Source organism: Gasterosteus aculeatus, chromosome 11 (genome assembly GCF_964276395.1).
Source record: "Gasterosteus aculeatus chromosome 11, fGasAcu3.hap1.1, whole genome shotgun sequence".
NCBI classification, from domain to species: domain Eukaryota; kingdom Metazoa; phylum Chordata; class Actinopteri; order Perciformes; family Gasterosteidae; genus Gasterosteus; species Gasterosteus aculeatus.
In genome coordinates, this window is record NC_135699.1 from 11,641,116 (window position 1) to 11,668,703 (window position 27,588).

At 45.1% G+C, this 27,588-nt stretch overlaps 1 protein-coding gene across 3 annotated transcripts; it reads left to right on the forward strand.

Moving 5' to 3' along the window:
- The first annotated feature begins 690 nt into the window (after positions 1 to 690).
- crebbpb (CREB binding lysine acetyltransferase b) lies at positions 691 to 27,519 on the forward strand. Of its 3 annotated transcripts, XM_078083780.1 has the most exons (32): positions 691 to 1,231; positions 1,565 to 1,650; positions 6,432 to 7,042; positions 11,265 to 11,432; positions 12,714 to 12,960; positions 13,861 to 13,974; positions 15,057 to 15,296; positions 15,412 to 15,511; positions 15,652 to 15,789; positions 15,912 to 16,029; positions 16,196 to 16,370; positions 16,527 to 16,589; positions 16,892 to 17,013; positions 17,443 to 17,625; positions 17,785 to 18,147; positions 18,292 to 18,474; positions 18,712 to 18,889; positions 19,080 to 19,198; positions 19,315 to 19,554; positions 19,712 to 19,800; positions 20,126 to 20,206; positions 20,323 to 20,379; positions 20,485 to 20,562; positions 20,717 to 20,784; positions 20,883 to 21,045; positions 21,487 to 21,633; positions 21,745 to 21,858; positions 21,959 to 22,124; positions 23,095 to 23,262; positions 23,490 to 23,651; positions 23,740 to 24,021; positions 24,132 to 27,519. In XM_078083780.1, the coding sequence occupies exons 2-32, from the start codon at positions 1,566 to 1,568 to the stop codon at positions 26,541 to 26,543; spliced, it is 7,434 nt and encodes a 2,477-aa protein (XP_077939906.1). In that variant the 5' UTR covers positions 691 to 1,231; position 1,565; the 3' UTR covers positions 26,544 to 27,519. The 3 variants fall into 3 exon arrangements, with proteins under 3 accessions (XP_077939906.1, XP_077939905.1, XP_077939907.1); XM_078083779.1 differs by having other exon boundaries at positions 691 to 1,650; XM_078083781.1 differs by having other exon boundaries at positions 691 to 1,650; positions 20,895 to 21,045.
- The last annotated feature ends 69 nt before the right edge of the window (positions 27,520 to 27,588 follow it).

The window sequence follows — 27,588 nt, forward strand, 5'->3', positions numbered from 1 at the left end:
TTTTGATTGTATCATCAAAATCTCACATTGTGGAGTATAGTGAGAATTTTGGGGTACTTTTACTTGGGTATTTAATTTGCTGTTTTTTGCTGTTTTAGACTATGCATTTAACATTATGCTGCTATATTGTTTTACATTGTTTTTCGGGGGGGGGGAGGATTAACGTTTGACATACAAAACATGAGATACAATCGTGAAAAACAAAATATTGTTCTAGAATCAATTACAAAATGTAACAACACAAGTACATTAAATTGGCGTTTACCTCAAATCAGCTACAACATTAAATTAACTAAACTTTCAAATGCAGAATTTATATACTATACGAGTAATTATATATATATATATATATATATATATATATATATATATATATATATATATATATATATATATATATATATATATATATATATATATAATGTTTACACAAGTATTTTTCTACATTGTTTGCATTTCTTATTCTTTTAAAGGATCACAGGTTTTAAATATATATATACACATATGTAATGCGATATTATTTCCGGTGATTAGTGTTCTCTCTAAAGTTACTATGTTCTATTTGTGGTATCTTGTATATTGTAAAAGTTTTAAAGCAGTTAAAAATGAATCTTATTCATATTTCGGAGGAGGGGAGTTATTCCGCCCCTAAAGGCAACTTCGCGTACGTCCCCATGACGCACGGTGTGGCACAGGTTTGCGTCAGGACGTCATAGCGCGACGCCTCCCCCTCCTCCCCCCGCGGTCGAGCTGGGAAGAAAAAAAAAGTTTTTTTTTTTGTATCGGAGGAATCAACAGCCGCCATCTTGACGCGGCTCAGAATCGGGATTTCGGGGGGAGCATTAATTTTAAAAACCGACCGGAGCTCCTCAAATTGGGCTCAAACGGCTTTTTTCTTGCAGAAATCCGAAGTGTTACTTCTTCTGAAGAGAATTAATGCAAACATGTGAGGATTACACGGGTATTTATCGTCTCGAAAGCCCACTGTATATTTGATTTCCCTTTTAGCGAGCGCCGATTCTCGCCGTATCTCCGTCCCGAGACGCTGGATTTACCGGGAGACAGCGACGACAAAAATAATCCACCTCATAGAAAATATTTTTTGAATTTTGCTCTTTTTATTGAAGCCGGAGAAATATTTTATGGCTGCCCGTTTCGACTGCGAAAAAAATGATTCTGCACGGACGTGAATCCGGCGATCGGCGGCGAAGGGGATCTACTTACGCCTTGTGTAATATTTTATGATTGATTTTTTATTTATTTTTCTTGAAGCTAAATAATTTCTGGACGTAATTATTGAGGATAATTATGTGGGTGTTGGGTGTTGGATTATCATGGGTTGATCTTCGGCGGCGGAGCGTGGCGCTGTTGCCTTTCTTTTGAAACCATTTTTTCTCCCAGCAGCATTTCGCTAGTCTGCCAGTCAAGAAAAAAAACTACAGATACATTGCTAATATTTTTTTTACACGCAACGTAAAGAAAAAGTTACCCGTTATTACGCGCCAGAAGCCGACAAAGTGGACTGATCCATCATCATCATCCATTCACAACGTTTTCCGACCAGGATGGCTGACAATCTGCTGGAGGTCGGACCCCCCATTGCAAAGCGACCCAAGCTCAATTCCCCCCTCTCGGTGTCAGATGGCCCAGGTAAGGAAACATGGCTTTGCAAATGTGACAGCGTGACCAGGAGGACGTGCTAACGCACAGTGCGCGTTACGTGCATCACGCCTGGACGCCGTTAAACACACACAGCAGCTTTTCTCATTCTGCGTGCATGCACTTTTTTTTTTTTTAAGGAAAAGAGCAACGGGGAAGTAAGTTGGCTGCAAATATCACAGGTTAACTGTCTCACTAAACCTAAAACCCTGTTTTTTTAAAAGTCCTTAAATTGCAATAATGCAACTTAAATTAATTTACTAATTAATTACTCATTTAAACGGGGAGCGCATATTCTCGTTTGTCGGTCTTCGGGTATTCGTGCTTTTTGCAAACGAAAGCCGACATAACATGTGAGGTCTTGAGTCGTTGACATTGGACATGCAGGAGTCTTCGGCGGTGTCCCGAGTCGTCTCGCGGGTTCTTAAAACAACAGATAAAAGCTAAACATCGTCTCTCAATCACTTTTGGAAAGAAAAGAAGCTCAAAAAAGCTATTCGGCCCAGGGGAACATGTGTCCTTCTGGATTGGACTCTGTGTCCTCCTCATTTCCTACCCAGCAGTGCAGAAGCGGCACAAGAGTTTGTGTCCATTATGGACTTGTCCCTCACGGATCGTACACCTCGTCAGCCTTTTGTGCACCGCGGACATTTTTTTTCTGTGGCCGTTTTTGTCTTTTTTTTTAAGTTGTCAACTATTACGCAACAGGTGCATTTCTGAAGAAACTCCGTGTATAATATAATAGACACCCTTCTCCCCCACAGGCGTTTGCTGGCAAGTCTGACAATTGTTTTGTAAATCTGTCAATGAAGGACGGGTCAATCGTTTTTTACTGGACATTTTAGTGGAGAATCTAAAACTTTTGACGCCGGGAGAGATGCTCTACTTTTTGGCCTTCATTTGTCCCACCAGGACTGCAAAACTATTTGACTTCCTTTTGTTATTGGTAATACGAGTGAAGGAATAGCTGCTGATGCTCCCTTAGAAGTAGACTCTGAAATCACAGGTTCTACATCACATAGAGATTTGAATGTCCAGTGCCAGTCCAAAGTTTGGACACATTTTCTCATTCAGTTCAATGAGAAACTATTTGACAGTTTGGCATGAGGGAGCATTTAATGGCTTCACTAGCTGCTGATGTGTAAGTTGAACTGACGAGACAAATTAAGCAGCTTACATATTTATATTTGGCTATAATCTACTTATATACTGTTACATTTTCTATTTTCTGTGTCTAGGCCTGTTGTGTTAATCAATATATTGACTTATCGCACAACATCTGGATATGAGCGTGACCATTTTTAGTGCTGCGATATATCGTATCCACCTTTTACAGAAACATGACCGTCATCAACATTTGAGTCGATCGCGCCGCCTCTACCGTCCCGTCCGGTTCTTTTTGACAGAAGCGGAGGCGGGGCTCCGTCACACAGCGTGGACGCCGTCGGGTGACGAGAAGGCGGGAGACCGCCGTGTTACAAAGTGCTCTTATTTTGTGGCATGAGCCCAAATGGACATTTTGGCTTTAAGCGGAATAAGAGAGGAGAGCCAATTATCGTGACCATGTCGAAAAAGGGTGCCGGGCTTTGAGCAAAATTTTACATAGTGGCCAAACAATGGAATTTTATTTTCCAGAGCCCCTCAAGGCAGGAGTGGCCACACCTTTTGGCTCGAGAGCTACTTTTCAATCAACGACGTGACGGGGGGGGGTAGTAGTCGGGCGAACGAGTCGGAGCAATGCCGCCACGTACCGCGAGTGCAAAACCAAATCGATATTAACAAAACATCTGTCAGAAGAGATGGAACCTTCACAACCATTCCTGGCATTCTTGGTCACCTTACTCCGATGACTTTCACTGATTGGAGCTTTTTCAATAAAATTGAATGTTTTCTGCTAGTAAGCGACGGCCTCTAATTAGCACTACCAAGTTTTCTGTAAGCTCCCGCGGTCGACCGCCATGGCGATTGATTGATTGATTGACCGACTGACTGATCGGGCCTTACAGGATGCCACAGGGCGCAAAAATACTTTTCGTTATATTCATCTGTAACTCAGCGGGTACTTTTCTTTTAAGGGTAAATCAACTTCCCAGTAGGAACACTTGAATAGTCCTAATTTCTACCATCAATATCTAAAGGTAATTTTACGCGGTAGTGATGGCGAAGTTTTGAGCCTGTTGCGTCTTCTTCATGCAGCCTCATTCTCTAGCCGTCAGTCCGCCCTCAAAACAATAGATCGATAATAGATACTCTATAATATGAAGTATTGGGTTGTTTTTAAGATCCAATGCGTAATGTCAATTTATTTTTTGTGTGTTGTCAAAGGGGTATCGTGACAATTTCCCTTAGATGGCTTTGCTTACTTAACCATGTCTGTCATCGGTAAAGCTTTTCCACTATCTGTTGGCTGGCAAAGACGTCTCCGCTCACGGCCACAGATTAGCAGACTATTTTTGATGTTAATGTTTGACAGTTTTTATGGAGCTCAGGTCTCGTGTCCGTATGCGCTCGTGGCCACAGGCCAGTGCCCGACTTGTTTTCATCTTTGGCTGGGGAGGAGCATCAGCAAGGAACGGGCAGCCACCACCCACCCTACTCTTCACCCGTCGGGGGTTTCCTGCTCCTCTTCTTTCTGGCATGTGTGTAAGATCACCAACCCTCGGCTGAGTGTCATTCAGCCACTTTAGCTGGCGTCAAGTATTCCAACGTTGCGAAGGCGAAGCGGTGGCAGACGATGCTCTGGATCATGGGTGTCATCTGAGGTGGAAGAGGTTGAGACGATGAGAGCGGCGGGTGGCAGCGGACGCCATCCAAACAGCGCTGTATTACGAGCCTGCTCAAATCCACCCCGTTCCCTCCCACTGCTCTCCACCTTTGTCACACAGCAGCGAGATGCTCGTACCCTGCGGGTGTAGACCGTAAATTTCATTGTCTGGCTGCGAGAGCCTGATAAGACAGTTTCTGCCCTCTCAGAAATCGCTGTCATTTTCTCTGAATAGCTGCGGCCGTCTTAAACACGGTGCAGCAAATCACTGCAGCGGCAGCTTTACAAGTGCCACTAATTTTGCACATCTTGAAGTCATCAAACCTCTTCTAAAGCACCACATTAAACGTTTTACTAATGTTCTGCCAATCAAATATGTGGAAAGCACCATGCTCCCTCAGCTTTTAAATGGGATTTTCTAAATGTTGGTGTTATTTCAACTGTCTGCAGGTTTAGTGAGACCACAGCTTTCTCATGATAGAAGAATGTCTCAACTTCTTGAGACGAGTTCTTCCTTTTTTTAATGTTTTGTTTTTACCCTCCCAAAGACCAGGGAGATTAGCTCAGGTCTTGAAGAGTCGTCCCCTTGATCTCTCGTTCGGACACCAACTACAGGCGTTTAATCTCAGCTGTGCCAGCGCCTGTCTACCGGTCTCCGGGGAGGAGCAGAGACGAACGCTGGGCGACTATTTAAGTTAAACTGTGCATTGACTTTGCATAGAATCAACCAACCGTGTGAAGGCTTCGCTTTGCTTTCAGTGTGAACGCAGCATAACTGTGCTGCTCATTCCACACTTCTCCTTCCACACCTGCTCGCTCTCTCGTGAGCAATGGAGAAGAAACCCAGGTCTGGATTTCCAAAGTGGACAAGGCAACCTGGTCTTTGGTGTTGTCAATGTTTTGAGGACATAGAGGTTCTCAAAAAAGGACATAGTAAACTTTACTTAACAATTATGGTTATGATACATAGGCGGCTGATAAAAGCTTCAATCAAATAAGTAAAAAGGTCTGCAAGTAATTTTTTTTTTAAAAAGTTAGTGCGTTAAATTTTGTAGTTCTATGCCGTCACGGTATATTAGTATCATGGTATAACGCAGTGAGTATCTGTTGAGTTAAAGGTGCGGACCGGAGTAGTGGAGTAACGAAATACTGATGATCCGTAACTCGTACGGATACCTACGGCTGTCACCATAACTACTTTTGGCTGGGCGATATATTGCACTAAAATTGTGATAACCTTTTGTAATTTTGTAATTCTCAGACGATTTAATGCCACTGACACAGTGACAATATAAAAGCATAATAATAGTGCACTCTTTCAAAGAACGTTTTATTCTTCAGAATATTAAGACATTAGAATCAGAATGTGAACAAATAAAATAATAAATACACCTTTTTATTGACAGTGCAATGTAACAAGAACTATGCAAAGGCACAGATGCATCAACCGACCATGTCTGCTGACGGATCAGTTTTTTAGTTGTTAGGCAGATGCCCAGGAAAGAACACTGCTGCCATGTTTACCTTGTAGGGCTTTAGGCAGGATCTTTTTGGGTGTCTAATGGTTGCATCTCTTGGCTATCTAGACACTGGGGCCACACAAACACTGTGTAGTGCATCATATTGTCACTACACAAATTAGCCACTATAATTGTAGTTTTTGATCCAAATTGAATTACTTTAAAGTCACAATGTTGGGTTTAGGGGTTGATGACTCAATATACTTTTCCTCTTATATCTGATTCTTGGTTCTTTTTCCCTAACCTACATGTGTAGAAAACAAAGCAATGTCATGTTACAGTTGGGCTTAAAACCAAGGGTCCTACGAGGGGGTTATTTTGATGATTGATTACACTGATTTGAAAACTTATTTATTTTCTTGAAACAAATCCATTGGTTCCTCTGCACTTGATGGTTTGTAACTTGTTCTGTTATTATCAGTTAAAAGTCAATGATGAAGGTTAATTTTCATTTCCCTGTCTTTTTTTTTTTTTTTTTTTTTTTTTAGATCTTGTATCTCTCTTTGACCTGGAAGACGACCTCCCAGATGAGCTCATCCCTAATGGAGACTTGGGAATGTCCTCCAATGGCGGTCCAGGCGGTGGGGGTCCTGGTCTCAACTCCAACGCCCCTGATGCGGCAGCCAAACACAAGCAGCTGTCTGAGCTTCTGCGACCAGGAAGCTCCTCCATCTTGGGAGGTGTTCTCAACTCTCTCAGCCCCCAGCAGGGAGGCATGGTGGAAAGCCAGCTTGGCGCTGTGCTTGGGAAAAGTTCACATCGGCAGGGTTCTCCTAATCACCAGTCTCCCCAGGCCCAGAAAGGAGGGACTCCCACTGGACAAGGAAATGGGGGCATGAGCTTCAACCAGGCCATGTTGAACAGCGGGCAGGGTCATGGGGTCATGGGCCAGACGGGTCAAGTGATGAATGGGGCTCTGGGACCAGCGGGCCGGGGCAGACCCGGCATGCAGTACCAAGGCCAAGGCATGCAGGGGCCACAAGTGGGTGCCGGACCTGGTGCTGGAGGCAGTGTGCTGGCAGAGACACTCACCCAAGGGGGGCCACAGTTGGGGGCACACAACACGTTGACTGCTCAGCAAGCTGGAAACATGAATAAGGTGAGGTTAACATTTCAGCTTAATTGGTCCCACGAGTTGTTCGCTCAGTAAAGAAAAAAGATGAGAACAGAGCATGAAAGATCATCAAAATCTGTGCAGCACATAAAAAAACAGTCATGTTATATTTGCTTATTGGTCAGATGTATCCAAATTGGATTTTAAACTTTAAAGTACTTAATGGACCCTTGCAGCAGATGCTAACGAGCTATGATTACCTCGTGCTCATTATCATTTTCACAAATATGGAAACGTAGATGTCATTTTTATGTGAGTGCTTCCTCGCTAGGAAGCACTCAAAAGCAATAGTTCTCCTTTTTCAAAAAGCAATAGTTCTCCTTTTTTTTATTGTAATCTATGGTGGTTAGTAGGGCTATCAACAAATATTCTACATTCTAATATGTATTCAAATAATTTTCATCTTCCAATGGTTTTTGCTTTTCAAAGAGAAAAGTATTGATATTTACTTGAAACTACATTTTAAGGCAGTCTTTCTCAAGCTATCTGCCCCTTTTATTTAGGTTCTTGTAATGAAACGAGGCGGTGTCCTATTGATAAGTAAAGGAAAAATACAATTTGGGAATTAAGACAAAATTTAAGTAAAATTTATCCTTTTTTTTTAGAGCTTGTTTGCACCGATCAGTTTATCTCGTACACCCACACTACATGAACACATGTTACCATTTGACCAGTTCTCATCTGCTTGCCCGAAGGAATTGTGATTTAACTAAGCGTTCATTGGCCGTTAGTGGTGCTACCATGGTTACGATAAACTGTATACAGGAAACTGTTACTGGTTGTCCATTCGTTAATTTAAAGACATACCTGTTGTTTCTGATGTACCATAAAAAAATCTGATCACATTTTCACTGAATATTTGTGAATTACTAAAACTTCAACACTATTAATACGCTGTTCACGCGCGTGCCGAATAGTGAGGGGGATTGGTGCCGTATCACAGATCGACAATGGTTCTGTTACACCACTATTACAGCCACTGGTAGTGTAAAGTTAACAGGTCATAATGCCCGCTGGATACTTGATATTTCTGTGAAGACATCTCCGTACAGATTATTTGTGAACAAATCATAATATGGTTAAAATGCACCATTTCCCAGTAGTAATTTTAATTTAGCTCTGAGGCAAAAATGCCTTTTTAAAACTCCATTGAATGCAACCTAATTTAAAATTGGAACAGAAGAAGTGGAGGGAAAGACCAGAATGACTTACTGGCTCCGCCTAAACCCCCCCCCCCCCCACCCCCGTCTCTGGCTTGTCGTCGGTGATCTCCGCCTCACTCTCTATTTATTTGCTCTTCTACCTGGATCCTCCATTTGAAGCAGTCCCCCACTGAAGGGGGTTGAGTCTGATGGGGGAGGGGGCTGGTAATCGCGCGCTTACTGTTCGCCGCTGCAAGCAGGCGCACGCGTCCTCGTCTGGGCGTAACCGCCGGGCGAAACGAGGAGCGGACAATCGTATGAAGAAAAATAATTAATTCTAGATTTTCTAGGGAGAGGGGAGGGGGGGGGAGCTTGTTCAATGGTAGCAGAAACACTGATTCCTATTCCTCGTAAATCAAACGATGCAGCTGCAGCAGAAACTGTAGTTAAGCGATAGTAGTACTGCACAGTTAAGCTTTGTTATCATTTGGGACCGTACGGCACTTGATGGGCTGATGTATTTTTATACATGAATATCTTTAGCGTGAAGACTTACCGTGGCGTGCTCAATTTGAGAAATTGTTTTGCTGTGACTAAGATAGTCTGGTCTTTGTGGTTTGACAGGAAACCGAGGTTAAACCAGCACCAGTTGTCACAAAGATTATTTCAACAGACATTGCCACATGAAACAAGCCCCTCCTTTCCCATGCAGACTAAGCTTAGGCTCGACCTATAACTCCTATGTTGTGGTACAAAAACAACCAATAGCTTAATGTGGGTCTGTGTATTGGGGAGTTATTTGACAGTCAGTGCACAGGGAAACAAATTACCCTTCGATTACATTTCGATATCTGGATTCAGGGCTTGGTGGTGTACTGGTTTTAATCTGGCATGAATTTTTCATATACCGTCGTACCATGGCCGTAACAACTGTTGTCGCTTCACAGCGCAGCGGTCGGAGCTACTTGTCTAGCAAGGAGGGATCATGTTTACGTTGCATGGCTGCCTTCAGAGAAACATAATATTTGTGTGTGTGTCTAGGGGGGGGTGACGTGTTTATTTGTTTGGCTTTGCTGTCACTTAAAAACATAGGACATTAATATACATTAATGCAGAAATGAATGGTAAAATAAGTAAATATGAATTTGATTCCAATTGATGATGTTTAACATGTGGTTGCTTTGTTTACCAGTGTTCTACTTAACAGCAGGGCATGTTTCTCACTTCAGTTTGACTTCTGCAAGTGCAATGCCTTTTTTAAAGGGTAATTATTTCACTTTCCACAATGCACAGGCAGGTTAAATCCATAATTTACCTTTTGAGATTATGTGTTAAAACCGGAAACTCAGTTTACCAAGTTACGTCTGCTGGGTCCGTCTATGTTTATTCTTGGCATCCAAAAGTTATGATTAAAAAAAGAGAATTAGACTTTTAAAATTAGAACAATAAAAGGAGAAGTTTGCAGTTATGGTGGTTGCATTGAAAGTGCGATGTAGTCTTGCAGGTCACAGATTCTTATTGTTTGTTTCATTAATTTATCTGGTTCATGTCTTGTTTCTGCTTTCTGGACAATACAAGTATGATTGTGCAGAAGAACATTGTAAATTCTTGTCAATAGCCTCAGGAAGTAATGGTTGCTTTTCATGTTTAAGAGCATTTTTTAATTTGTTGATCCTATATTATGAAACTATTCTCCAACAGTTTATGCTATAAACGCATGCAAATGTATTGCAAACAATTGTAGCTTGTCACTGAAGGTATTTCCAGGCCCTTAGTTTATTAACTTAGCTAGCATAAAATAAATCCCCCTAATTTTTATTATAGAATTACATTCTATTGCAACTCGGTGTCTGATTTAAATCATGTATTTGTTGAGACTTTGTTTCACCTCTCTGATAGTGACATGGAGTAATCCATCACTCGATCACAATCCTAGTCAGGAGGTGGATGCGTATTCAACACCTTTTTTTCATCCGCCTTTGATAATAGTGGCGTAAATCATCTTTAGAAGAGTGTTTCTCTCTTTTAAATGGGTTCAGGGAGGCAGGTAAGAGGAAGGAACAGAAACACATTAAAAAAGAGAGGGGTTCCATTACAGGCCGTCCTTTGTGACAGAGCCTCCCTTCCCTTGTCACACTCCTAGTTAATACATCAAGTGGGAGAATCCGTTTGTTAGAGGAGGATGAGGCTGTGCTTATTTGTGAATGGGAGGGAGGCAGCAGGCAAGCATCTGTGTTTCTGTGCAGCGGAGGGGGGGAGGAGGGGAGGAGGAGGGGAGGCTGGCGGCAGTGCAGCGCTCTGCTCAGCAGTTGAGCGAGCCGATGTGTGTGTGTGTGTGTGTGTGTGTGTGTGTGTGTGTCCTCCCTTCTGCTGCTCTGCCTGCCTCGGGAACCTCGGCGGCACGCAGGAAGACGGGCAGGCAGCCGACAGACGCACGCTAAAGGCTTCGGAATAGATTTCCTATGAAATCCCAACTATTGCCTCTGATTCAAATGATGCATTATATCTTATTATATATAATTATTCATTTTCTAGGTTTTTGTTGATGTAACGATGTCTTCAAAGGAAGTTCGGTAGCTTCACGTTTAATGCTTTGTATGACTTTTTTTTATTTTTATATCTGTGTATAAATGTATCCTATATTATTCCCTTCACCAGACCAGATTACCAGCAGTCCACAGAATCAATGATGTGGCTACATAGAATTTGTTTTTGTAGAAAAATAAATAAAATACCAAAAAAATACATTGACCTTGCGTACAGATTAAGACTTTAAAAACACAACCTTACTTGTGGTTCAGTTGCTCCCACTGCAAACTTGAGCCCATTCATCAAATGAAACACCCAATTCCCCTTCTGCAATGCTTCTGCAGTTTCATGTCCCTCACAGGACCGTAACACTTGATCATATTTGGACACCTCATTTCACTTCATTCATATTGATGGTCGTGTACTTTGTGCACGCATTCACACAAAGGGTTCAGTTCAGTTCACATATACGAGCTGTGACGATGTGCTGCCTGTCGGGCAAATTGTCTGACCTCTTACCTGCTCGTCTCCTAAAGATGGGGATGTCTGGAGGTCCGTTTGGCCAGCAGTACGGTCAGTCCGGGGTGCAGCAGATGGGGGCCGCGGGGGTCAACGCCCAACAGCTCCAAAACAAGGCGACCCTTTCCAACAACCTGCCCCAATTCCCTACTGAGCTGAAGGGAGCTGGGAGTGTGCCAAACCTGGTGAGTGTCTTCTTGGATCTTATTCCTGTCCCTGGGAATATGCGTCTCTATTCACAATATCAATGTCGGGGTGGGGGGAGGGGGAAGACCGAGATTTGGAGCCGAAAAATAGGCTTGTGTATTAATCTCCATTGACAGCGGAGTGGATGACCAATGAGGGGTTTGTGGATGACCAATGAGGGGTTTGCAGACGTCATTTGGACGTTACTGACTGGATCTCAAGTTTGAGGGGCCCCAATGACTGCAACCCCCCGGGGGAAGCGTCAGCAATTGGATCTTGCGCACTTCTAACGCGCTGTGCCGCGCTGACGAGCCGCGGCCAAAGCTATAACGGCCACAATCGTAAACGGTGAAACGTGTCTTCTGCAAAGTATTTTTACCCCCCAACAAAACTTGGGTTGCATTCAAGTGTTCAAGCTGTGGTTTGCGACAAAGCATGGGCAATGTTAGCACGTGGTTGCTTTTTTTCTTTTTTTTCTTTCCCCTTTTTTTTAATACAAGAGATACAAAGATGGATTTCCATTTTGAGGTTCGTCTCAAATTTGGAAAGGCAGAAAACCCGTTGCACGCACAATTTAAACCGTCTGCTTTCCAGTCTCCGCAAAGACTATATACAGTAGTATTCTACAGTATTATTTGGGTATTATCCGTATGTCATCCTCATGTCAGTAAGGGGAACTACGGGCTCTGTCCAAACCCTTTGCACCCACTGGAGTGAAGTGGTTTCAGTGCGTCTCCAATACTAACCCTGCTTATCTACGCCCTCTATCAGGCGTCAAGCCAGCCGATAAACGTTATCTGCATGAGCCCGTGTGGTACATATGGCTACAACAAATGATTGACACTGCTTTCAAAATGAAACCAAAAATGAATATTTGATTTGTGGAGGAGCAATGTATAAAGTCTGTACATTCTATTATTGTTGAACATTTTAGAATTTGAACTGTCAAGAACAGAGTGAGAGTCTTTTAAGGCGCAGCCCTAAGCTATGCAAATCAGTAGGAGAGGAAATGGGCCTAATTGGATCTTTATAGCTGTTGCTCCTCAACCAATTTGCTCTTCTTCTTATTAGTCTCCCTCCAAATGTATTTTACATCTTTAGCATTTTAACAAAGCCATCTTGTCTCCACTTGGTTCTACGTCTTCATTTTCACTCCGTTATTTCTTTTTCCAACATCTCCAAACCCCTCCGGGACATTAGGTTTTTAGGTTTTTCCTACCTGGTGGAGGAAAATCCGATATTCTGTCCCTAACCTGTGTTTCTATGGCGATGGCCCGCAGATGCAGCAGCAGGTAGCGGTGGTGGGTATGGTCCCCGGGGCCGGTGGCGTGTCGACGGGCCCGACGGCCGACCCCGAGAAGCGCAAACTCATTCAGCAGCAGCTGGTCCTGTTGCTCCACGCACACAAGTGCCAGCGGCGGGAGCAGGCCAACGGGGAGGTGAGGGCCTGTACTCTGCCCCACTGCCGCACCATGAAGAACGTCCTCAACCACATGACCCACTGCCAGGCCGGCAAGTCCTGCCAGGGTGAGTGCAAAGGGATGCGATGACCAATCTAGCTTTGAATCCACGCGTTCCGTGTCTCTGCGGCGTCTTTTTGAATGTGGGACACGCAACGGGCCAACTGCGCTCGCTCACCGAGCCAACTCTTTTGCATGTAGTTATCTTTAGTCTATAAATCGCTGTGAGAATCTGACCAAGATGGGGACCCAGTTATGATTAATGTACAGATGAGTTCGCGGTCTGAGGAACCATGCCAGTGGTTTTACACACCACAGGAACAGCTCGGCAAACGCCGGTGATGGCTCGTTGTACTAAAAGCGCCCGTGGCCCCCAGCTCTTCATAGAGCACCAATCCTGTCCCTAGTGGAATTATTTAACGATATACAGAAATACTGTTACTGTATATGTGGCTGACGACCGGTGAACCCTCCTGACGCGATATGCTCCAAATGATTGACAACATCAGCCAACCTGAATTTAATCTTCTTTTAAACGGGTGTCATTGGGTTCATATTCCTTGTCTACGCTGGCGGCGACCAGCTTCCCTCTGGCAGCTGCGGGGTTAGTGACGTCGTCATCCAGAGTCGATACACTTTGAACTATGATATTTATATGTAATATGCTTAAACTAAATTAATTTATGGTTTTACGAGTATAATCACATTTACATAGCTATTTGCACATTGTACTAAAGCAGTTCAAAATTACGTTTGTCATTGCACTGTATTTCAGGTTGACTGAATGACTGCTTAGTATGTTGTTCTTTACCGAGTCAGCATCCGTTGTGTATAATGTGGCGTAATATGAATTCAGTACATTTTAGTATGTATTTAAATCCTTAACTTTTACGATGTCCCCTGGAAATTTATTACTGAATTCCCACACCTCACTCCGGGTCTCTGTTTCACTTTCCTTCCTCCCCAGTGGCTCACTGTGCATCATCCAGGCAGATCATCTCCCACTGGAAGAACTGCACGCGGCACGACTGTCCGGTCTGCCTGCCTTTAAAGAATGCAAGTGACAAGAGGAACCAGCAACGTGAGTGACTCCAGCCGATCCCCTTTGCTGTTATTAATTTACACATCCAGTATTACAAATGGTGTCGTCGTGGTGCAGGGGTTAGAGAAGGTGTGCTGGGAAGCACAAGGTTGGTGGTTCGATTCCAGGCTGCCCCATGTTCCATGTCGAAAGTGTCCCTGAGCAAGACACCTAACCCCTAATTGCTCCCCGGGCAAAAATGTGAAAAAAAGCCATGGGTTTAAAGTGTAATGTAAGTCGCTTTGGATAAAAGCGTCTGCTAAATGACCTGTAATGTAATGTAAATAGGCTGAAAGTTAAATTATATTGTAGCTTGATATTTGTTTTCATAAAATTAAGAAATATAAACGCTTCCATCTTGCAAACTGTTTATACAAGACAGTTGTCACTCGGCAGAGAGCCTCAAGTTGGTGTATAAAGTGCTGCCACCTGCAGGCTGCGTCTCTGCCAAAGCTCTGTGCCGACCAGAGCGCCAACAGGGAGAGAATTCCTCTAGAAGGGCTGGACCTGTAACCTGACGCTGCGGGGAGGGGCTCCATGGCCTGCTATCAGTAGGGGCAGGGTCTTTGGACAGCGTGCTTCCTGATTGGCTGAAAGGGCCTATGACAGATTTAAATCCCCACAGAGGCAGCATGCTCCCTGTCAGCAATCAACACAGCAGGGAGCATGGCAGGGATTGGAAATTGAGGGAGGAAGCTCAGGAATGCATTCTTCTCTCACACAGAACATTTGTTTGTGAAATGTAATGTTTATGGAGAAAAACAAATGTGTGTTTGTATTTTTAGAGTTCAACATTTATGTTTATTTATTTATTTATGCTTTGTTGTTGATCTACTTTGTACACACATTGATATATAAATATACAGAATTGCCAGTTATTCTAATTTGTTTTTTCAGATTTCTTAATTATTTGTGTTTCGTAGCAAATATATATATATATATATTAGTGTTTTGATGTTTACAAATGATGAAACTCTGGAAGTAGCTGTTGCTTCTCAATTCTGGCACTGTATTGGTTAAATGCTCTTTTTTTTATTTTTGCCAAAAATTTTAACTTCCTTTACCTTGTCTTCTCCATCCAGCAATGCTAAGTTCTCCTGGCGCAAGCCTGCAGAGCGCCATCAGTACTGTGGGGCCTGGCCAGCCCAGTGCCACAGCCATCAACAGCGCTGCCACACACATCGACCCCAGCTCCATGCAGAGGGCCTACGCTGCCCTCGGCCTGCCGTACGGGAACCAGTCCCCTGGCCAGGGACATGGACCCCCTCAACATAACCCCCAGGGTCCCCAGCACCAGCAGCTGCGAAGTCTGAACTCACTAGGTATAACCTCGCACGGACCCCGCTGCCATTTTAGAAGTAGAAATGAGAATCGGCTATGTTTGTTGTCACACCCTTTTCTTGTAAACCCTCTGTAAAGACTATATGTGTTCATCAGGCACTAATCAGATGAACCAGCTGGCAGGAGGCATGGGTGTCCCCTCTGCAGACCAGGCCGGCATGCACTCCGACTCCTCGCTATCATCCACACTCAACAAGTGAGCCCTTTCATCCTTAATATGTCACGCGGAACACGGCCCCTGCTGGCTTGATCCTTGTGTGTGTGATGGAGCAGCCGGTTATTTCATTTATTAATGAGCATTATTTTGTAGATGACCGTTTCTTTCTGTCTTTCTAGTCAGTTGATGCCGGATGGGTCAGTCGTGGGAGGCATGGGAAACCTGCCCGCCGCCACCCCTCTCTCTTCTTCGGGGGTAAGGAAGGCCTGGCATGAACACGTCACTCAGGACCTGCGCACCCATCTGGTGCACAAACTGTAAGTCCACAAATTGAAACGGTCTTGTTCTAAACACTCTGATTCTGTCATATGAAAACAGAAACAGAAGTTGGTGTCCTCCTTACTGATGCTGCGTTGTGTCTGCTGTCTTTCTTCTTCAGTGTACAAGCCATATTCCCCACCCCAGACCCTGCAGCGCTGAAGGACCGGCGAATGGAGAACCTGGTGGCGTACGCACGCAAGGTTGAGGGCGACATGTACGAGTCGGCTAACAGCAGGGTAACTAATATACTAATAATACTTGTATACTAATATAAGTGATCGCACCATTATGACCAGAGGGACAAGAGCAATATTTGTCTATTCGCTATGAGATGAGAGTACTATAACATCATTTAAGGCTTAACTGTTTCTTTTCTGTTTTCTTTTTCTTTCCACTTACTAGGATGAGTATTACCACTTCCTGGCAGAGAAAATCTACAAAATCCAGAAGGAGTTGGAGGAAAAGAGGCGCTCACGCCTGCAGAAACAACCTGGCATGGTGGGCACAGCTGGGCCTCAACAACCTGGAATGGCTCAGTCCAACGCCATGGGCCCTGGACAGGGGGTCCGGTCTCCCAGTAAGTACCCAAACTCTCTAAACTATGGCTGACAAAATGTAAAAGGGGCAAGGGGATTACTAGCGAACTGGTCTGCAGTTTATAAAAGTACAAAGCAACTCTGTTACCGAAAGCAGGTTAAATGAATGAACGTTTTTTTATCCTTTCTTCTCTCAGATGGACCCGTGCCTATGCCCAACATGCCCAGTCAGATATTGAATCGTATGCAGGCTGCCCAAGGTTGGTGTTTATTAAGTCATTCTGAGGGAAAAGCTACGCTAATGTTAAGACGTTGAGCCCGTTTAACCAGTTAAAGCTTAATACGTTAAAACGAGCTGATGTTAAGATGTTGAGCCCGTTTAACCATTTAAAGCATAATACGTTAAAACGAGCTGATTTTGAGCCCGTTTAACCAGTTAAAGCATAATACGTTAAAACGAGCTGGTTCAGGGCCGTTGCCAACTCACTAGGAGGAGGATTATTAAATTACAACTCCTAAGTACGATAAACCAGTGCATAATGCTGCGTATCTGTTCCCACAGGAATCAATCAGTTTAACCCAATGGCAATGCAGAATGCGCAGATGTCTCAGGCACCTATTGGAGCACGTGCTCCCTCCCCCATGAACCATCCACAGCAAATGAACATGAGCTCCGTCCCAACGGTTAGATCTTTCTCCTATGTTTCCTTTCCATGTTTCTTCCCTCGTTTTTCTTATCTTGTTTGTTTGTGGAGTCATTCAGGAATCAGGAAACATTTATTACCAAAATATGCCAAACATACAAGGAATTTGTCTTGGCGGTTGGTGCGCGACAGTAGACAGTGTGACAATAGACAAGACAGCAGTGCACAAGTAATAAAATAAAGTAAAATGAAATGCTCCACCCTTTGCTCCTCTTGACTATCAAATGCCCTACGCTATTTCACTGTTCATTTTATAGTCTGTTACTGTTTTGACACAACAGAATCGGTATGGAGTTCTCTGTATGTCCTGATCAACCGGCCAACCTCTTGTCGCCACGCTGTCTTCTGATGCACCACATTTTTCATTTGATCATGATTACATCAGTTTCATCTCTGTGGTCTTTCTCAGATGGGCATGTCCCCGTCAAGGATGCCTCAGACTCAAGGAATGATGGGTAGTCACGCTAACAACATGGTGGCGCATCAGGCCAATCAGGGCCAGTTCCTTCAACAGGGCCAGTTCCCTGCTGCTGCAGGCGGAGCGATGAATGTAGGCTTGGGTCCGCCCATAACGCAGGCTGCTGTCACACAGGTGAGGACATTTATGCTGCGCTTTGGGCTCCTAGCGTTGTCGGGGCCCCCCAGCATTTGTCTTGTCTGAACGTGGCCCTATGAGTGTCTGCACGTTGCCTGCTTTGTGAGTGGTGTGTACTGGTGTGCTAATGCGCGCATCCCTCTCTGACCCCTGCAGCCACAGAACTCTAACATCCCTCTGAATGCGCTGGGAGCTCACGGCCCCCAGCTGCCCTGTGGCCCCGCGGCCCAGCCTCCCCTTGGCGCTACCCCTCCACCCAGTGCCTCTGCCAGCCTGCAGCAGCTGCAGCAGCACCTCGCTTCTGCACAGGCCCAAGTGCCACCCCGGCCCACTACCCCCGCCTCCACCGGTGGGCCCTCTTCCACCCCGACCCACATCCCCAGTAGCCTCCATGGCCCCCCCTCAGCTAAGGGCACACCTAACCCCTCCCAGCCGAACACACCCCTGCAGCTGCAGACAGAACCCCCCAGCCAAATGCAGCAGCCCACCTCAGTGCAGGCACAGCACCCCAGCACACCGGTGAGCGCACTGGTTGTCATGTCAAACAAACCATAGAGCCTTAAGGGTCGGGGATCACTGAATGGTGATCCTCGACGTGCTCGTGAACCAATGTGACTATTATCAGAACTGTGATGACATTTTCTCTTCCTCCTCTCCTTGAAGTTGTCTCAGGCAGCAGCGAGCATCGATAACCGAGTGCCCACCCCAGCCTCTGTGGCTGAGCTGAGCTCCCAGCAGGCGCTGCCGGACACGGGCAGCGCTGAAGCCAAACTTGAAGTAAAAGACGAAGAAGACGACGACGACGACAACAAGTCTGGAAAGAAGCAGCCAGATGTGAAAATGGAGGTGTGTTGTGATTTATAAGAAGCACACTCGTGTCTCCTGTCAATCAGACTAGAAGACATTAGCTGTTTGATCTGCTTTGCAAACTCAGTCCACCACACCCAATACTGCACAATATCATGTCCAAAAAAGTTTAAAAAAAGAATAAACAAGTTAAAGGTATTTTATACTTGATTGTTTCCGGACTCGCTACTGTAGGAGAGCGTATTAACTCTTGGTCAACGTATGTTGATATGGCAGGATGATGAAACCAAACCCCTGCTGGCTAAGAAGGAGGAGCCAGATGCAAAAGAGCCAAAGCAGGAACCGATGGAAACTGAGATAAAGAAGCTGGAAATAAAGACAGAACCCAAAGACGAGGAGGAAAGTGGGGCCAACGGCACATCCAGCAGCTCCAGCCCTCAGAACCGAAAAAAGAGTAAGAGCACCTAAATCGATTGTAGACAGCAATGTGTTACCAGTATGTAACAAGATCTTGTGTCACGGCACTAAAATAACGCGTTTTAATATCAAGGTTTGTTTTTCTTACAAACCAAGTGCGTGTACAGATACTTGTAACCACTCCTGTATGTCGTTTGCGTCGCATAACATTGTTACTGTCTGTCCAGTTTTCAAGCCAGAGGAGTTGAGACAAGCCTTAATGCCAACACTGGAGGCTCTCTACAGGCAAGACCCAGAGTCACTACCCTTCAGACAACCTGTAGACCCCATGCTACTCGGCATCCCTGTGAGTGTCCACGATAGCACTAACGCGTACAATAGTTCTTAACCTGCAAGGCCCACAAAAAAACCCCTATTCAGCTTGATTTCCTCATTCTCAAATGTGCTTCTCCTGCTTTACAGGACTATTTTGATATTGTGAAGAATCCCATTGACTTGTCTACCATCAAGCGCAAGCTGGATACGGGTCAATACCAGGAGCCGTGGCAGTATGTGGACGATGTGTGGCTCATGTTCAACAATGCCTGGTTGTACAACCGCAAAACATCCCGCGTCTACAAGTACTGCACCAAGTTGGCAGAAGTGTTTGAAGCAGAGATCGATCCCGTCATGCAGGGCTTGGGCTACTGCTGCGGCAGGAAGGTGAGACCCAACGAGATGGGAATTTAACACCAAACTCTGCCTACTATGTCCATCTAGTCCTTTCACATTACCTCTACCTGAATGTGGATGCAGACGTGAGCGCAACCTGTTTGCAACAATGACATGAAGGTCAACGTTCTCTCCTATGTGTCCACAGTATGAGTTCTCACCCCAGACGCTGTGTTGCTATGGCAAACAGTTGTGTACCATTTCCAGGGACGGCACCTACTACAGCTACCAGAACAGGTAAAAGTGTGATGCTTTTATGAAGCCATTCAAGTCAACAACGCTAAGAGGACCTTCTGGCCGAGCAGAATGTGCATCATCTGGTTCCGTGTTGTCCTCGTATGTCTGCTCGTATGAACCGGACCCAAAGCTCCCCCTGCTGTGCAGAAATGCTACTGCACCTCAAATCAATCTAATGCAACACCATTCAATTATTGCAGCTACTCGCTATGACAGAAACTTTATAAGAATTATGCTGTTTTAGGAGGAGAATTGTATCGCCGTAAGTTCCCAAAGAATTAATACAGAAATACCTTTGACTTAAATATGGCCTTGTTGCCCACAGGTATCACTTCTGTGAGAAGTGCTTCAACGAGATCCAGGGCAACAGCGTGACCCTTGGAGATGACCCGGCACAGACGCAGACGTAAGTTACCAGGCCCGAACACCACCTAAGGATCATCTCGCAACAAACGTTTTTGTGTGGTTTCATCACAGGACCAAACTTGAACCTGGTTGTCTTTTCTTTTTGTTGTTGTGCAGCATGATATCAAAAGAGCAGTTTGAAAAGAAGAAAAATGACATGTTGGACCCTGAACCGTGAGTAGTAGTAGTTGAATTTGACTCTGGTTGATGTTGTGGCAGTGACTTTCCTACTTTTGGCATGGAAAGACCCAAATAAAATGAAACCTTTGTCCTTGCCAGGTTTGTTGAATGTAAAGACTGTGGACGAAAGATGCATCAGATCTGCGTGCTGCACTACGATGTTATTTGGCCAACAGGGTAAGTCTCTCTGCAGCTTGTTTGACAACTATCCAGCCAGTTACACATGCTGTCCATGTTCTACCTCAACATAATTTTATCTTCCAGACTACAGAACTCTTAATTGTTTGTGCACGTGGATGCTAAACTGCTGTTAAACCTTACATTCTTCTAGCTTTATCTGTGACAACTGTCTGAAGAAGTCTGGCAAAACAAGAAAGGAGAACAGGTTTTCAGCCAGAAGTAAGTTGAATGCATGGCATGGTAACAGAACAGTAACATCAAATGTCATTATAACCTTTGAATGATATTAAGTGCATTTTGTTCTTGTGTCTGCGCTGGCCTTTGTAAAGGGCTGCAATCAACCAGGTTGGGAACGTACATCGAGGACAGAGTGAACAAGTACTTGAAAAGGCAAAACCATCCTGAGGCTGGCGAGGTGTTTGTCCGGGTGGTAGCCAGCTCCGACAAAAATGTGGAGATTAAGCCTGGCATGAAGTCTAGGTAAGGTTCTCACCTGCAGACGGTCTCACCTGAGAAGGGCTTTCATGATTCGCAAAACATTAGTTAAACGTGGAATAATATACTTATAATCTAGGTTTTTATTGTATGGCTGATTTTTTTTTTTAAATTCAAGCTCAGTTGGAGACGTTTGGCATTTTAGTCTAAATTTGACACAGCGTAGATGTGACAGAAAATGAGAGGAGACAAAGGGGATGACATGCAACGTCACCAGGACACATCCACACAATGTCGCTTCATTGTGTAAATAAACTCTTAATTGTGGTGACCTTCTCCTGCTGAACGTATGAATATATATCGCCGAATAAGCAAACAAACATGAAAGACCTGAGCATGGATATGATCCCTCTGTAAAATATGCAAATTGTTCTAGAAAAAAAAAAAAAAAAACCTCCAAGTTGACCTTTGCCTCTGTTCCCTTAGGTTTGTGGACTCAGGCGAGATGGTGGAGACTTTCCCTTACAGAACCAAAGCACTTTTTGCATTTGAGGAAATAGACGGGGTCGACGTTTGTTTCTTTGGGATGCACGTTCAGGAGTACGGCTCAGAGTGCCCCTTTCCAAATACCAGGTAGAACGACAGAAAAAAAAACCCCAACATGATTCAGCATGCTGCTTTCCTCAGTTTATTTTGGTGTTCTGTGCGTGTTGCCCTTTGATGATATTCTCATTTTCTTTGCAGGCGGGTTTACATATCCTACCTCGACAGTATTCACTTCTTCAGGCCACGTGTGCTAAGGACTGCAGTTTACCATGAGATCTTAATAGGCTACCTGGAGTATGTGAAGAAACTGGGGTAGGTTGAGAGTAACTTTACACTGTGTAGCCTCCACAAGTTTCAGCTAGTGCTGCGATTATAATTCTTGCAAGTGGATGAAAGCTCTTGTTGCCCTCAGGTATGTGATGGGTCACATCTGGGCCTGCCCACCCAGTGAAGGAGATGACTACATTTTTCACTGCCACCCTGTTGACCAGAAGATCCCAAAGCCCAAGAGGCTCCAAGAGTGGTACAGAAAGATGCTGGACAAGGCTTTCGCTGAGAGGATCTTGCACGATTACAAGGTCAGTAAAGGGTTACATCATCACGCCTTTGTGACTGCCGGGGGATTCCTCAGTTATGCCTTACAGTATTATTCTATAGATTTTACTTTAAATAACACTAATTAACTCATGAGTAAACTCCACAGTTGGTGTAAAGTACCAGCCTGATTATCAAACTGTTTAGGTTTATGAGTATTTTTTTATCTTGATCATTTCTATTAATTAATTATTTACTGTTGGCTATGAAATTATTCTGTTTGCTATTGTCGCTTTAACCGTATTAACAAGATTCATAAAAAGATGGTTTACAGTGGCCAATGCTTGAAGATGTAATGAAATATATACATGGAACAAATGTATTATCATTAACTTTATTCTGTAACAGTCACATCAAAAATGAAGTAATCCGATAACCAAATATCAGTTATACATTTTGAAAAGTAAACCCTGTCAACCCTGGTGATGAATTGTCTAATGAAGTAGTCTTAATTATTAATTGTTTGTATTAGATAACACAAAAAAGCATAATACAATGGGAATTGATTGAAGTTAGCAATACTTATTATCTTTAATAGTATTTAAAGTATTAGTGTTGTCAGTAAGGCCCTGTTCTTTATCGTATTATTGATGCTCTGTCTCCCGTCCTAAAGCGTGTAGTAAAGCAGGGCTCCCCCTGGTGTTTGACACATCGAAAAACTACAACCGTAATCTATATTTTAGACTTTTTTTTTTCCTTTAGACATAATTACAAGAGAATCCTGTCAATTTTCAACATTTTTCAGAAAGAAAAAAAAATCTTTCTGTGGTTGTGGATCACTATGTTTATACTGTATGGGGCCCACATTTATTTTTCTTCTCCACTTGTAATGGTCATTTCGCATTGGAATTGGTCTTCAAAAGCTGTTCTGAATTGTACTTAATGAAACTCGCAGACGTGTTCTATAAGAGTTGTTACTCTCCTGCCTGATGGACGTCTTGTGTTGGGGTTCAGGACATTTTCAAACAGGCAACCGAAGACCGGATAACCAGTGCCAATGAGCTGCCCTACTTTGAGGGTGACTTTTGGCCTAATGTACTGGAGGAGAGCATCAAGGAGCTGGAGCAGGAGGAGGAGGAGAGGAAGAAGGAGGAAAACACGGCCTCCACTGAGACACCAGAGGTGAGTTGGATTGAGCACGTTGAAAGCTTTTTTTCTTTTTAAAGGAACGCTCTTGTTATGCCAAAACCAACAGCCTTGTGCTAGGACCTCAGTTTCAATCCAGATTGTATCATCCTAAAGTGCTTATTATATAAAAGCTTGCATTTTACAACCACTCGATTTACTGCATTACACCGTCTTGTCTGTTGTGCAGCTTTTGTGAACCTTCATGTTAATCTTATTTCAAGGGGGCCCAAGCTGACAGCAAAAATGCCAAAAAGAAGAATAACAAGAAAACCAACAAAAACAAGAGCAGCGTCAGCCGAGCCAATAAGAAAAAGCCCGGAATGCCGAACGTAGCCAATGACTTGTCCCAGAAGCTCTACGCCACCATGGAGAAACATAAGGAGGTGTGAGACTAAACTGGTCATTTCGAACTCTTGAGACTATTAAGCCAAGCTGGTAGGTTTAAACATGTTTCCTCCTTCCTGCAACCAGGTGTTTTTTGTGATCCACCTGCATGCCGGGCCAGTCGTTAATACCCTGCCACCCATCATGGACCCGGACCCTCTGTTGACCTGTGACCTGATGGATGGGCGGGATGCCTTTCTGACTTTGGCCAGGGACAAGCACTGGGAGTTCAGCTCACTGAGAAGATGCAAATGGAGCACGATGTGCATGTTGGTTGAGCTGCACAACCAAGGCCAGGACCGCTTTGTGTACACCTGCAATGAGTGCAAGCACCACGTAGAGACTCGCTGGCACTGCACCGTCTGTGAGGTAGGAATCATGCCACTACCCATACAATTAGTTTAAGTGGTCTGTATTAGTTCTAAATTAAATGTGAATCCTAACATCATCTTAATGTGGTCTTCCTTGTCTTTCATCAGGATTATGACCTATGCATTAACTGCTACAACGCTAAGGGCCACGAGCACCAGATGGTTAAGTGGGGCCTCGGTCTGGACGACGACAACGGGCAGGGTGGAGAGGCCTCCAAGAGCCCGCAGGAGAGCCGCCGCCTCAGCATCCAGCGCTGCATCCAGTCCCTGGTCCATGCCTGCCAGTGCCGCAATGCCAACTGCTCTCTTCCTTCATGCCAGAAGATGAAGCGGGTGGTTCAACACACCAAAGGCTGCAAGCGCAAGACCAACGGTGGCTGCCCCGTGTGCAAGCAACTCATTGCTTTGTGTTGTTATCACGCAAAGCATTGTCAGGAGAACAAGTGTCCTGTTCCCTTTTGCCTCAACATCAAGCACAAACTCCGTCAGCAGCAGCTGCAGCACAGGCTCCAGCAGGCTCAAATGATGCGCCGGAGGATGGCCACCATGGCTGGAAGGGGTATGCCCATGCCGTCTCCACCTACTTCAGCTGGCCCCGACACCCCCAACTCTGTGCAGCAGCCTAATACACCACAGACCCCCCAGCCCATGCCCAACCAGCCCCAACAACAACAACAGCAGCAGCAACAGCAGCCACCAAACCCTGCCAATATGTCCCAAGGTTTCCCCAACAATGGCCGCAGCAGCCAGCCCCCAACACCAGTGCCGCAGGGCAAACCAGGGCCTCAGTCATCCCCTCTTCATCAGCAGGCGTCGCCACTGCCTAACATGCCTCAGCAGCAACAGCAACATCATCAACAACAACTACAACAACAATTGCAGCAGCAGCAACAGCAACTACAGCAGCAACTACAGCAGCAACATCAACAGCAACAGCAACATCAACAACAGCAGCAGCAGCAGCAGCAGCAACAACAACAGCAGCAACCACTGCTGGCAGCACTGAAGGTGGCCAAACAGATTCAGATGGTAGCCAAGGCGAAGCATCAGCAACAGCAGCAGCAGCAACAGCAGCAGCAGCAACAGCAACAACAACAGAATTATGCTATGAATGGGATGCCCATGAACCACACTCGAATGATGGGGCCTATGCCGGGTCAGATGCAGATGATGCAGGGACCACGGGGCCCCCAGGTGATGCAGGCTATGCAGCAGAGCCAATGGGGTCCAGGGATGCAGAACCCCATGCAGAATTCCCAGGGTCATCAGCCACAGGTACCTTCTCAACATGGCCCTTTGGCCCCTCAGCAGGCTCAGGGGACTCCCATGCCCCAGCAGAACCAGCTTATGCAGAGGCCCATGATGCCTCAGCAACAAGTTCTCCAAATGCCTGGAGTCATTCCTCCACAGGGGCCTTCACAGCAAGGAATGCCACCACAGCAGCAACGGGGGATTCCTGGTAACATTGCTCCGAGTGCCCTGCAGGACCTACTGCGCACCCTCAAATCTCCCAGCTCCCCGCTGCAGCAACAGCAGGTCCTCAACATCCTCAAGTCCAACCCCCGCCTCATGGCCGCTTTCATTAATCAAAGGACAGCCAAGTATCAGGCCACCCAACAGCAGCAGGCGCAGCAGCAGAGCGCACAAGCCATGTCACAGACGGGAATGCAGACCATGGCAGCCATGGCTAACCAGGTGCAGAGGCCAGTGATGGCACCTCAGCAGCCTCAACAGCCAGGGTCCCAGGGCATGGCAACCATGGTCCCCCAAGGCCAGATGATGAATGCTGCTCAAAACGGCAATTCCCCACTGTACCGCAGGCAGCAGGCGCTCAGGGGGCCGATGCAGCAGCAGCAACAGGGAGGGATGCCTCAGGGCCACGGTCAGTTCCCCCAACAGCAACAGACGGGGCCCGCAAACTACTCTCAGCTCCGCATGCAGCAGCAAATGGTTATGCAAGGTGGTGGGGGACCCATGGGGCCGATACCTCCCGCATCTCAAATGGGTCAACCTGGCATGGGCATGGACGGGCCCCAGAACCACATCCAGCAGCGCATCCTTCAGCAGCAGCAGCAACAGCAGATGTTAAAGCAGCAGATGGGCTCTCCGGCACAGGCCAACTCGATGAGTCCACAGCCTCACATGCTCCAAAGCCAAGGCCAGGGAGGAGCTCACTTACCTGGCAAGACAATGGCAAACACCCTGGGAAACCAAGTGCGCTCCCCAGCCCCAGTGCAATCTCCCCGTCCGCACTCGCAGCAGCCCCCGCATTCCAGTCCCTCCCCGAGGATACAGCCCCAACCCTCACCCCAACACGGCGCCCACCACTCCAGCTCTCCACACCCGGGCCTTGGAGGCCCAATGTCGGGCTCCATGGAGCAGAGACACATGGGAACGCCAGAGCAGAGCGCCATGCTCCCGCAACTCAACACACCAAACAGAGGAGGGTTGAGCAATGACATGGTTATGGGGGGTGACGCGACGGGAGACACGCTGGAGAAATTTGTTGAAGGATTGTAGCATTTTGGGACAGAAGAAAGGCCTTGTTCTGTTTTCAACTGAGAATGTTTTGTACTTGCCGGTGTAAAAAGCTAAAATAAATACAAACAAATGAGTCATACGAGGCCTACAGACTGTGAACTTTCCTTAAACCAAGGAACTGCTTTTTCTTCCAACACAGTGCGAGTGATTTAATACTTGCTGTTGAAAAGAAGACAACAAAGACACAAAGAATATATTTTTTGGTTCAGACCAGCCATGCAAGAATTTGCCCTGGTCTTGGTGTTGTTTTAATTTTGTTTTTCATTTGTTATGCTCTGGTATTGACTTTTTTAACAAAACTTCTCAAAACAAAAAATGTTTTTTTTTTATTTTGTACCTTTTCAAATTAATATGATATTTGTGTTGAGAAGACTGTAAAATTATTTGTCTGGGAATTTGTTTTGCCAGATTTCACCTCTTGCTCAGTTTCTCTGTTCCTGGATAATTTATTCTAATATGCCATTTTTCAAAAGGACTGCCTTTGGGAAAGCCTTAATTTCTTTCCTGTTTGCAGAGTCTATGGGAGATAAATGTATTTGTATAGATCTAGGAACTATTGCACACACCCAAACACAAAAGGCAGGTCTAAGAGAAACCTGTCTTGAAGCTTGTTAATGTTCACAGGTGCCGGAATGTTCTTTTTAGGCCTGGGCCCAGTATTTGTCTTGCTTTGTCTTTCCTGCAGGCAAAAGAAATTTTCATCAAGTCTTGAACCTCTTTTGACTGTGTTGAGAAATTAACTTGTCTGACTTCTGATTTGTGTTTAGAGAGGGTTTTGTGCATCATTTTCTCACTTGCATTAAACTTGAATTGATGATGAACTATCTCTAATGTAAATCATGCAGCTAGACTGTAAATATGCAGAAAATAAGAATGAAATCACTGTACAAACTGGTTCAAATGGCTCATTTCGTACTTATATACCATATTGTTAAATAAACCTGTGTGCCACAGACTTTGTTTCTCTTGTTTCTCTTTGGAAAGTGCTGTTCTGGTAGAATCTAGTCAGTCGTTGCGGGCGGAG

Coding starts and splice junctions, on each gene's coding strand:
- crebbpb (XM_078083779.1), top strand. CDS start 1,566: ATGGCTGACAATCTGCTGGAGGTCGGACCCCCCATTGCAAAGCGACCC. Junction 18,148..18,291: donor CACAGCACCCCAGCACACCG/GTGAGCGCACTG, acceptor CTCTCCTTGAAG/TTGTCTCAGGCAGCAGCGAG. Junction 20,380..20,484: donor GACATGTTGGACCCTGAACC/GTGAGTAGTAGT, acceptor TGTCCTTGCCAG/GTTTGTTGAATGTAAAGACT.